Source organism: Alligator mississippiensis, chromosome 8 (assembly GCF_030867095.1).
Source record: "Alligator mississippiensis isolate rAllMis1 chromosome 8, rAllMis1, whole genome shotgun sequence".
In the NCBI taxonomy this organism is placed as follows: Eukaryota; Metazoa; Chordata; order Crocodylia; family Alligatoridae; genus Alligator; species Alligator mississippiensis.
The window spans coordinates 56,280,559-56,293,424 of record NC_081831.1 but is presented as its reverse complement, the minus strand read 5'-3'; the positions used below and the strand labels follow the sequence as shown (position 1 = coordinate 56,293,424).

At 44.7% G+C, this 12,866-nt stretch overlaps 1 protein-coding gene across 1 annotated transcript in view; it reads left to right on the top strand.

The window, feature by feature from the left end:
* LOC102572005 (connector enhancer of kinase suppressor of ras 2) overlaps positions 1-12,866 on the top strand; it is a 116,052-nt gene that overhangs the window by 58,481 nt on the left and 44,705 nt on the right. The window contains exon 6 of the mRNA XM_059733117.1: positions 1,599-1,670. Coding sequence (XP_059589100.1) covers positions 1,599-1,670 — 72 coding nt within the window. The remainder of the gene's footprint in view (positions 1-1,598; positions 1,671-12,866) is intronic.

Sequence of the window (12,866 nt, the reverse complement as noted above, 5' to 3'; positions counted from 1 at the left end):
ACAAACTTCTCTCATTTCAAGAGAGGTGCTCAAAATTATGTATGAGGCATATTTGTAGTGCTAGGTACAAAAAAAAAATTGCCTGCTTTTTTCTGTCAATAATTAGTAGGTATTTGTCTCTAGCACTGTCAATCCTGTTTCTTTCACAGGCACTATATTCACTTGAGTTTCTATTAAAACAGAGCTACAAAATCAGCACAATTATCTTTGTTTCTAAATCTGTAGTTGCACTCTCTCCCCCACTGCTTTTTTTTTTTTTTTAATACTATTAGGAAAATTTTCAGAGTAAGTAAGTAACCTGCGAGATAGTATTGTAAAGGGAAAAAAAACATGCTTCTAACAATTACTTAGCTATTCTAAAGAAAAATATACTTTTCCTTGATTATTTCATGTGAAATTCAAAAACAGATTAATGGTAGTTGTCTACCACCTGAATCCAAAATTGGTCCCTGTATGTATTGTTTGTAATTATGTAATCCAAAAGTTAAATATTGAGACACTTATTTTGAATGCTATAGGGGTTTATTGTTACAGTTGGTAGTTAGGTGTATTTTCAGTGTCAACTACAGTTGCACTATGTTGATAGTTTCATAGATTCATAGAAGTTAGGGGTTGGAAGGGACCTCACAAGATCATCAGGTCCAGCCCACCTGCTCCAAAAGTTAGTTTATCCTTCAGTTTCTTTTCCTCCTCTTTTGTTGCTGTAAAAGCAAGCTCTTGGGTTAAAACAATATGTTTTTTTCTAATATATTAAAAATACTGTAAAAATAAAGAAGATTATTATAAATAATAATGTGCTAAAACAAAATCCTCTCTTTTCAGAATGTCACATCTTCCCCTTCCTTTTTCTGTGTTGTTTCTCTTTCTTTTGGGTTTTTTTTCCCTGATTAGGGAAGGATTCCAGTCACTTGAATACTATAAATAAAGAGTATGGGATCAGTGTTATGCATTTTGACTAGCTGACTGTCTAGGGTACTAGAAATTGTAACTTAAACACAAGGCATAAAATTTCAAAAGCACTCAGGTCATTGACTTTCAATAGCACTTAAGCCCCACATGGTATGGGTATGTGACACAAGGCAGCACCATGCTGAGACAAGCTCTATGTCTGCTAACCCCCCAACTGAAAGCTATAGAGCCACATTTGCACACCAGTGTATATTGGGCCAGAGAGTTCTGCTGAAGCCCTTATATAGTTCAAGCCATCTGGTTCATGGCTAGTACATGCAGAGCTGGTACAGCATATCTCAGCACAGCAGTACTTTGCACAGCATAAACATGGTATAAATGATTTAGGAGTGTTTGGAATTCTTTACTGAATACCAGTTACAAACAGAAATCAACCTGTGACACATGCAGTCAAAGATCTTTAGTTGCGAGTATGACAACATCTAGATTTATTTAGAGAGAAATTCATGTTGAGCCCTCAAATGTCTGTGAAGTTCTGAAATATACTGAAGAATCTGAGAGATCAGTTCTAGCATTTTTCAATTTATTTGAAAAATGTGTGTAAATTTATTTTAAAAGGGGAAAGAAAATCTTTCTAGACAGAATCTTGGAAAATAAAACTGGGTTTCTCCTTTGTGCTTATTTTACAGTGCCTTTAAAGCATGCCACCCCAAAATTAAAAGCTTCTACTTTGCGACTGACTGTCTTGAAGAAATGAATAGGTAAGTTATATTTATGTTCTTTATGCTCCTACTATATTATTTTACTGGCATTTGCAAAGTAGCACCATGTGTGGGAAATATTATTGTATCTATTTTTGGACTGCAAATCTCACTGTTGGGAGAGCATTGTCATCTTTTTTCTCTTTTTGTAAAATGATGAACAAATCCCTATCAGATGTTCAGGGACTTTCATTCTCTTTGCTTCTCCCCAACAAGACACTGGTAGTAGACACTTCTGTTGCCTACAATATGTTACATCAGTGAGGGCTCTTGATAGATAATGCAAAAGGCCAGAATAGCAAATGTTGCAGAATGACCTGGGTAAAGTACCTGAAGCTATATAGCCATATTAGCACGGTCTTCCACCAAAGCTAATTAGCCTTACCAGGTGTTACATCAATCATGCCATGGGTTTTTTTCTCTGCCCCAGAAACATCATGTCCTGTGCACAGCTACAAGTGCAAAAGACAGGCTGTCAATAGGGGTAAAAAGTGTCACACCAGCTTACACTACTGCTGCTGACCCAACAGGGGAGTTCTCTGAACTCAACATTGGTCAGCAGCTTAACTGACTCCCTACCCTTTGCCCCTCAGCACCCGGAGCTCAGTAAGAGAGGTGGTGGGAGAGTGGAAATCTCAGTCTCACAAAGAGGCAGACAAGCTGGTGATTCCTCTTTCCTGGTACTGGACAGAGCAAGAGAAATTCCTACCCTGAGCCAAGGAGTCCTCTCAGCCTTGGGCAAAGAACACAGGGGGTTCTCCAGAGCAGAACCAGGTGCTCTGGGCAATCTCTCCACCAGAGAGCCAGGCCTTTTGGGAATTCCCTTTCCCCATGCTGGAAAAAGCACAGATTGGTGGGAAAAATCCTTCCCTTGTGCCCAGCAAGAGGCTTGTCAGGGAAATCCTTCCCTAGTGCTGAGCAAAGCACAGGGCATGGAGGGGGAAGGAATTAGGAATTAGCCCCTGGCATAGAGACAGGTGCATGGCCAGGGACTGAGGATTCCTCCCCTTTCCCCAAGCTGAGCAAAGTCTGTGCTTGTTGCTGGTACATGTTGTAGGGCTTGAATCCTCTCTTGACTGGTGCCCTACCCCCAGGCAACATCAGGGTGGGACCCTGAATTGTAACCACCTGTGTGTTCTGGTCACTGTTCCTTTCTGGCTGCCACAACTTGACATTCTTCTTCCTGGGGGAGAGTTCTCAACAGGTGACTTCTGGGATCCCATACCTTGGCTTCTTTGTGGGGCTCCAACCTCTCCTTTACCCCACCATTACCACATCCAGTGCCAGAATGGACGTTGGTGTCTTGAGGTCTTAATTACAGTTGATCACTTCTCATCCAACGGCCCTACTGTTGAGGGGATGAGAGATCTCCCAGCTGCCAGCATCTCTTGGGCCATCCCTTGGCTATGGACTGAGGCCACTGCAACTGAACTCACCTCAATTTTGAGGTACTAGTGTTCTCATAAAGGAAAACCCAGAAGCAAACATTAATGAAACTAAATCAGCATCTGCTGGTGTGGACTCCGGGTTGTGCTTCCTCAGGCCCACTGACCCCTGCCGGGGTGCCTCTTACCTCTTCCATAATGAGCTGTGTTCTGTGGGCTCAGCAGCTCCCCACTGTGCCCTCACAGCCTTAATATGGGCCCTCTATTGGGTCACCACTCCTTCCCACCATGGCCCCATCCGACCTGAGACAGGGTCTGGCCTGGTCATTCCTGTTGTCACTCCAGCTGCCCGTCTTGGCAGCCTTGTTCTGCTCCCTGTTGTGTGCTGGCCCCTTTTAGCTGTGGCCCCAGGGCTCTGTACCACTGACCACTCTGCTGCCTGGCTTGGCCCCAAACTGCTGCCCCTCCGCAGGGGTCTCCTGATGGCATGGCTCTCCAGTGACACACAGCCTGCTCCTTGTGGCCACACACCACTTCTCCACTGGGCTCAGCAGTGCTCCACGGCCCCCTTCTTAGCACTACCTCAGTGAGTACTTCAGCTGTGGCACATAGCCCACTCCTGCCAGCCTCAATACCATGCTCCATTTCCCCACTGTGCTCAGCGGTATTCCATGGACCTCCTCCAGGGTTTCTCCTGGGTGTGCCTCTGCCTTGGCACACAGCTGGCTCCTCCCACCCTTTGGACCATGCTCAGCTTCCCTGTGGCAATATCCTGTGGCATCTCCGCACTGTCCAGCTCTCTCTCCTCCTCTCCTCCCTCGGCTGCTCTCCCAGCTGCCTTTTCATGGGCCCCCTCTTTTCCCGGGCCCCATCCTTCCCCTCTGCCAATTCATAGGCTCAGGCTGCTCTGAACCCAGCATGCCTAAGCCTCTCCCAGCATCCACCCACAGCTATCACTCATCAGCCTGCCTATGGTAAGTAATGGGGAAAGCCTGGGTGGGCTGTCTCTTCCTCTTTCACCATATTATTTTCAAAAGACCAAAGAGTCAAGCTTATAGAACAAACAAAATTGTTTATTCAGAGAGCTGTGTCTGGCCTACTGTTCTGCTGCTTCTTTTTGTTCCATCCTGAAATCCCCAACAAATGTAACAACTTACACATAACACTCTTAAAGGTATCCACACATCTTCCCTCTTTACATGTAACTTGATCCCATGTGTCACGAGCTGGGGTCCTTAAGGATGGCTGTGATCTCCCCAGGGCCCCTTTACCATGCCAAGTTGGCCCAATGGGCACCCTCTGTTCTCGCCCGCCTCATCTTGGATGGAATGATTAATAGAGAGGCTGCCTTAAGTCCTCATGGACATGGTTTTGATTGGTTCTCTGGACCCCATGGGTTCCTGGACCCCTGGTGCGTCCCGCTTCAAAACAGATGTCATGATGGGTGTTTTGGAGCACCCTAGCCTTATGGGCTATGCGTGGCTCCAACCTCCCCTTTACCATGCCCCAAGCCTCACAGATGGTGCTGACATTGTCTGGTCTAGGCCTTGTAATTTGGCCCCCTTGTCCTCCCTGGGCTCTCCACAGCCCTGTCTCACTCTGCGCCTCATTGGCGCCGGGGTCTGTGCACCCCAAATGCCGTGCCCACTGTGGCCTGTGCACCCCAAATGCCACACCCTCTCTGGCACCAGGGAATTCACGCTGATGTGGGCCCCCAGTGAGGCCTCCTCCTTCCCTTAACAGCCTCACCCAAACCACCAGTCTTATACAACAGCAAACAAAACACAAGTCCCTGGGCTGTAACATAAATTCAAGCCACCCGGCTATAACATCATTCAAGCCACACCGGGGTACTCCGTCCCTCAACAGTATCAGGAGCTGTACCTGCAGTCAGGCCTTTCCCCTTTGCTTGCTCCGGGAAAGCTCCTTCCCCCTTAGCTACCCTCCTGGCCTCAGCCCTGGGGTTTATATACCAGCCAGGCCCTGCCCTTTCCAGTCAACTGACTGATGGCAGGTGTGGGCCACTAGCTTGTTCTGGCTGCCCTGATAACAAGCAGCTGGGACTTCCAACTCACTGCTAGGGCTCTTCCCCTAGCATAGTTTCATAGTAGCTAGGGTCAAGAGGGACCTGAACAGATCATCTAGCCTGACCCCCTGCCACAGGCAGGAATGAATGCTGGGTTCATCAGACCCCAGACAAGCAATCGTCCAACCTCTTGAATTTGCCCAAGGTAGGGGCGAGGACCACTTCCCTGGGAAGTTGGTTCCAGATTTTGGCCACCCTAACTGTAAAATATTGCTTTCTGATCTCTAACCTAAACTTATTCTCCATTAGCTTATTACCATTGAACAGTTTCAGCTCTTTAGAGGAGTAGGGCACCCTAGTGCCCTGTGACACCATGTAATACTAACATTGCAAGTTTAGTTCAGCCCATAGTTCAAGCACATTTTAACAGGTCTCTGTTTAGTCTTTGTGTTGGCTTTTTGGCTCTAAGTGATCTTCTCAGTTTCTCTGCATTCTCAATCCTTATTGGTTCACTTCTTGTTTGGTCTCCTTGTTCAGATGTCTCTACTTCTTTCTCACTTTCAATCTCCTCCATCATTTCATGTTGCATTTATGTTAGCTCTGTTTCCTTTGGTGAATCTCGTGATGGCTCTTCTTTTCTCACCTTTATGAACTGTAAGTATCATCTGTTCCTTCTTAATACCTGTCCTTGCAATGTGACTACTATATAGGATCTGGGAGCTACTTGCCGGGAAACTAGTGCTTTTCATTTCTACATTCATCCATCTGAAATAGGAACCATATCTTTGTTGTGCAGTTATGGTAACTCCCTGGAACCTCTTACAGAGTACTATTTTTGCTGGAGTTCGTTGAAATTTTTTATGTTTTCACATCTTGCTTTTCATTCTGATGAGCATCTTCTACAAGATTTGGCAGCCTGGTTTTGAGTTTCCTGTTAAACAGTATTTCTGCTGGGAACAATCCATGTTACATGGATGTTGCCCTGTAATTTAAGTGACAGGGAAACATCCGTGTGTGAATCTATAGCTTTTTCAACAATTTCTTCACTGTTTGTACTCCATTTTCCACAAAACCATTGGATTGTGGATATTTAGGACTTGAGGTCTTGTGATGGAATCCATACTTTTTTGCAAAATCTTTAAACTCAAGACAGTTGAATTGAGGTCTATTGTCTGTTCTCACAATTTGTGGAATCCCATGTCTAGCAAAAATCGATTTGATGTGAGTTATGACGTGGTTTGCTGTGGTGCTTTTGAGTGATGCAATTTCAGGATAGTGAGAATAATAATCCAGAATTAATACATAGTTTTTCCTGCATGTATGAATAAGTCAGTGCCCACTTTATACCACAAAGCTACAGGCTCCTCCATGACCATCATGGGCTCCTTCCTTTGTGCTGCTCTATACTTTAGGCACTTTGTGAAAGCCTTTACAGCATCTTTTATGTCATCATTTATATTGAGCCAATATAGAGGACCCCTTGCTCTCCTTTTGTATTTTTCACTACCTAGATGTCCCTCATATATTCTGTTTTACATGTCTTTCTTTAGCACTACTGGAACAAGTCATGAGCCTTTGAACAAAATGCCATCAGTACTGACAGCTCTTCCTTGAGCTAAGAGTAGGGCCTAGGTATATGTTTTCCAGGCCAACCAGAACAAATAGCTATTATCACTTTTTGCAATGTGATGTCCTGTACAGTAGTTTCTGAAATTAGTACTCACATTTTCTGTGACACGAATCACTCTTTTAATGACATTAACATGTATTATGTCTGAGTCTGGAATTCCATCAATTTCTGTTGTGTTATATGCTCTGGAAAAAGTATCTGCAATAAGATGTTTTCCTGGCACGTACTCTATGTCTAGATCATACATTTGCAGTTGAAAGAAAAGTATCTGTAATCTGGGTGGCATGTCTGATAACCCTCTTTGCTATAGTTGCCAAAAAGTTATGATGAGTTTCAGCTATCACAGGCTTCCCATACATGAATATATAACATTTCTTACAGCCATATGCCAGGGCTAAACTTTCTTTCTCAATTTGTACATATTGACACTCTGACTTAGAGAGTGCCCTAGATGCATATGCTACTGGTCTCCAGTTATCCCCATGTTTTTCATAGAGTCATAGATGTTTGGGTCGGAAGGGACCTCAGCAAATCATTGAATCCAACCCCCTGCCCTGGGCAGGAAAGAGCTCTGGGGTCAGACAACCCCAGCCAGGTGCATGTCTAGCCTCTTCTTAAAGACCCCCAAGGTAGGGGAGAACACCACCTTCCTTGGAAGCCCATTCCAGATTCTGGCAACCCTTGCTGTACAGAAGTTTTTCCTGATGTCTAACCTAAATCTGCTCTCTGTCAGTTTGTGGCTATTGTTTTTAGTTACTCCAAAGGGTGCCCTGGTAAACAGAGCATCTCCTGTTCCTTGCTGCCCCCCTCTCCCCGTTGAATTTGTAGGCAGCCACAAGATTGCCTCTCAGCCTTCTCTTGCAGAAGCTGAAGAGATCCAGGGCCCTCAATCTCTCCTTGTCGGGCTTTGCCTGCAGGCCCCTAGCCATGCGTGTGGCCCTCCTCTGAACCCACTTGAGGTTGTCCACATCCCTCTTGAAGTGTGGCGCCCAAAACTGGATCCAGTACTCCAACTGTGGTCTGACCAATGCTGCATAGAGAGGAAGTATCACCTCCCTGAACCTGTTTGTTATGTACCTGCTAATGCATGATAAAGTGTGGTTAGCTTTACTGATTGCTTCATCACATTGATGACTCGTACTCATCTTGGTGTCAACAATGACTCTGAGATCCTTTTCTGCTGCTGTGCTGATGAGAAAGTCCTCCGCTAACCTATAAGCATGCTGGTGATTCCTTCTCCCTAGGTGCAGCACCTTGCACTTGTCCTTGTTGAACTGCATCCTATTCTCTTCTGCCCACTTTTCCAGCCTGTCCAGATCCACCTGGATTTATTGCCTACCCTCTAGTGTGTTAACTTTACCCCATAATTTGCTATCATCTGTGAATTTGGACAGAGTGCTTTCCACACCCTCATCCAAGTCACTGATGAAGACATTGAACAGGTCCAAGGACCGAGCCTTGTGGGACTCTGCTGCCCACATCTTTCCAGATCAATAATGACTTATCCACCACCACTCTCTGGGTGTGACCCCTAAGCCAATTTGTCACCTACCTGACCATGTAATCATCTACGTCACAGTCACTCAGTTTATCTGTGAGACTAGGATGAGATACCGTATCAAAGGCTTTCTTAAAATCCAAGTAGGTGACATCTACCTCGATTCCCGTGTCTCAATATTTTGTGACCTGGTCATAAAAAGAAAGAAGGTTAGTCAGGCATGATCTACCTTCTATAAATCCATGCTGGTTGCTCTTCAGCATTGTTTTTCCCATTGCACTCCCACAAATGTGATCCTTAATAATTTTTTCAAAGGTTTTCCAAGGATAGAGGTGAGAATAACTGGTCTGTAGTTACCCAGATCCTCCTTCCTCCCCTTCTTGAAAATAGGGATCACACTGGCCCTTTTCCAGTCCTCTGGGACCTGACCTGAGTACCAAGAGTGCTCAAACATCCATGCCAGTGGCTCTGCTATGACACTGGTCAATTCCTTCAGCACCCTTGGATGAAGATCATTCAGGCCTGCTGACTTAAACAAATCCAGCCCCTCCAAGTGTCCCTTCACTAAGTCAATGCTAACAGTTGGTGGGCTGGTTTCCCTTTTGTGCCTGTCTATGGTCCAATTGGGAGATTTATCCTGATCCGTGTTCAGGAATACAGAGGCAAAAAACTCATTGAAGAGCTCAGCCTTCTCCCCCCTATCTGTCACTAATTGCCCTAGTTTATCCTGTAGAGGTCCTATGCGACCCTGCGGCTTCTTTTTATTCCCTATATACCTGAAGATGGACTTTTTGTTGTCTTTATTTTTTGTTGCCAGCCTAAGTTCCATTTCTGCTTTGGCCTTTCTGACTACCTCCCTGCAAGTGTGGGCCAAGTAGGTGTACAATAGGTATAGCTACCCCCTGCTTCTATGTCTCTTTTTTTGTCCCTAGGCTTTCCTGAATTTCCCTGTTCAGCCAGGACAGTTTCTTGGCCCCTTTGCCCCCTTTTCTGTGCAATGGGATTGTCTCCTTCTGCACCTGTAGGATTTCTCCCTTTAGGAATGACCACCCCTCCTGGATTCCCATCTCACCAATGCTCCTGCTCTTCAATGCCCCATTAACTAATCTCCTGAGCACACTGAAGTTAGCCCTTCTGAAGTCTAGCACTTCTGCCTTACTGGTTATCTTTTTCACTTGCTTCTGCATGTGATGGCCACTGTCCTGTAGGTTACCTTGTGTCAGTAAATCCCCCACCAAGTCATCCCCTGTAGCCAGCCCCAAATCCAGTAAGGCATTTCCCCTAGTGGGACTATATACCTCCTGTGTTAGGTGAAGGTCCCGTATGCAAGTTAAGAACCTACGTGAGCAGTTGGATCTAGCTGATGTCAGAATAGTATAGGTCACCCATGACAACCACACCCCTTGACCATACCGCCTCTTGTTGCTGCCTGGAGAATTCCAGGTTCAACTCATCCTCCTGATATGGCGGCCTATAGTAGACCCCCACTACCAAGTCCCTTTTCCCTGGCCCCCTTGCATTCTTACCATAGTACCTCAATTTGCCCCTGCTCTGGTCCCATCTTGATTATGGAAGATGTTTATTGCTCCTTAACATAGATAGTAACACTTCCCCCACCCCCTTCTCCCTACTCTATCTTATCTGTACAGACTATAGCCCTCAATACTTACTGCCCAATCGTGGGTAGGATCCCACCAAGTTTCAGTTAGCCCAACTGAGTCAAAGTTCTTCTTTGCAAGCAAAAGTGTGAGTTCCTCCTGCTTGTTCCCCATACTCCTAGCATTAGTGTAGAGACACTTGAGCCCCCCGATGGGTGCCCCTGGTGCCCCCCTGTCCTGATGCCCATTGGGCCCCTTAGTACTTACATAGGTTGTTCCAGCATATGGCTCATGGTTTGTTGATCCTAGGTTCTCTCTGTCATCCGCATCCCCGTCCCCCCGACAAAACTAGTTTAAAGCCCTGAGTAGGAAATCAGCCAACCAATAAGAGAACAGACACTTACCTTTCAAAGAGAGATGAAGACCATCACATCCCAGGATGCCCCTTTCATGGAAGTGTGGATCATGGTAGAAGAAGCATAAACTTGCATGATGACACCAACTCCAGAGCTGCAAGTTGACTTCTTTGATGCAGGTGTTGTGTTGCTGGCCATGACTGCTGACTGGAAGGATCAACGAGAAGACCACCCATGCCCCCATCTTCCTAAGCCTGGCCCCCAGAACCCTGTACTCACTCATGATATGGTTTGGACTACTCCTGGCCGCGTCATTTGTGCCCACATGGTTGAGGACCATGGAATAGTAGTTAGAGGGCTGGATGAGGTCATGAATCCTCTCAATGATGTTCTGGATCCTGTCTCTGGGTAGGAAGCATACCTTCCATGCCATGGGATCCAGGCGACAGATGGGTCCCTCTGTTCCTCTCAGGAGGGAGTCGCCCACTACGATAACCCAGCCTCTCTTCTGTCAGCTGCCCAGATGACCCTCAGCCTGGATGATGCTGGCAGTGGCTTCCTCTACTGTGCTCTCCTCCAGTGCTTCCAGGGCCTCGTATCTGTTCCCCCGTTGCACTGGGGAAGCCATCTCAGCAGCACGATGTCTGGCTCTGGAGGTGCTCCAACAGCTGGAGGATCTTCTAGAGTCATAGTATTTTAGTACTGGAGCTTTCATTATTTTTTCCTTCAAGTTTTTAAATTCAGCTTCATGTTCCTGTTCCCATGTCCACTGAGCATTCTTTTGTAGGAGTGAACTAAAGTGTTTGGTCTGCTCTGCTAAGTTAGGTAGATAGTTCCCTACAAAATTGTTCATTCCCAATAATCTTTGCACTCCTTCCTTATCTGGGCAGGGCATGTTTATAATGGCTTTAACCCTTGCAGGATCAATTTGTACCCCTTTTTTAGAGACCTTTTCTCCCAGATACATTATTTCTTTGACCCTGAATTTGCATTTTTGTTTGTTCAGTTTCAAACCTGCTCTTCAAGCTTTTTTCTAGTGTCTTTCTTTGTCTCAAGTCATGTTCTTCCGTAGTATTTCCCCAACTAATACATCATTAATATAAACCATACTTCCATCAAGACCTTCAAAAATGTATTGAATCTTTCTATGAAATACTTCAGATGCAGAACACAGTCCAAAAGGAAGCCTATAAAAGCAATACCTTCCAAAGGGTGTATTGAAGGTGCATAATCTAGTGCTCTTCTTTTCTAGGGGCACTTGCCAAAATTCAGAAGAAGCATCAAAAGTAGAGAAATATTTAGCTTCTGCCATGTTGCCAAAAACTTCTTCCCTAATGGGAATGGGAAAATTCTCCCTTTTGATGTACCTGTTCATTTGCTTAGGATCCAGACACAATCTTAAGGATCCATCCTATTTTTTATTATGACCAGTGAATGAACCCAAGAAGCTGGTTGCTCTACTTTTTCTGTTATGTCCATGTTAACTAATCTAATTCCTTTTTCAGTTTCTCCCTTAGTGCAAGTGGAACTTTTCTTGGAGTATGTATGGGTGGGAGTATTCTATCTTATACTCAGTTGACAGTTTCTCTATGCCTTGAATCAGATCAGAAAACTCTTCTTCTGTGTTCTTGTTTTCTAGTCCCTTAATGGCATCCATTCTCTTAATTGAGCCTAGAGTTTTACATGCTTGCAACCTAGGTTGGTACTAGGTTTCCTGGACCTGTTACAAACTGAACTTTAACTATATTACCCTTATGTCTAGCATGCAGTACTCCAAACATCCTTGGTTGCTATCATGTTTCCATTATATGCTCTAAGTTTCACTTTCTTACTCTCATAGTACACAGGTTTAGTTTTCATTTTTTTGAATAATGTATTCTGGTACTACATTGCCCCGTGCCCTTGTATCTAATTTAAAAGTTACCATTAATCCATTGCTGTCCAGGGTGATTTTACAATCCTCAGACAAATGAACTTCTTACATTGTGCCACTGTGGAATTCTTCCTCTTACTCATTGCATAGAGCATGTACCTGCTGTTTCTTGTGTACTGTATCCTGCTCCTTTCTGCATACTCTTGAATCTTTTGCATTTGCTGCAGTGCTTACCAAATGCAGGGTATTGCATGGGTTTGTGGTAACCCCCTAGCATCTGCAGCTAACCATTGTTTCTTCAAACAATTCTCTTTGGTCTCCACTTGCTTGCTTCATAGTAAAGTTCTCCTTCCTGTATAGTTTGTGTATTGCCTTTTGTTTTTGCAGTCTTATAATCCTATTTAGTTCAGCTTGTTCTGTTTTTCCTCCATCTTCTGCAGCCTGGCATTTGTTATCTCATCTGCTTGGTACATTCTAACTACCTTTTCCAAATTAAGCACAGGATGCTCTACCAGTCTTTTCCTGAGGCTTGTATCTCTTATACCCAATCCTATTTGGTCTCTGATCATGGACTCTTTTAGGTCTCCAAAGTTGCATGTCTGGCTCAGTAGTCTGAGATCTTTGACAAACTCCTTTACTGTCTCACATTCTTTCTGCTCTCTCATGTGGAAATTATACTAATCAAAGGTTTCATTTTGTTTGGGTACACAATATTTCTCAAACTTTTTTTATTACTGTGCCATAGCTTTTATGTTCTGCTTCTGACAGTTGTAGGCTATTATAAAGAGACAGAGATTCTGGGCCTGCTATATTTAAAAAATAGCTACCTT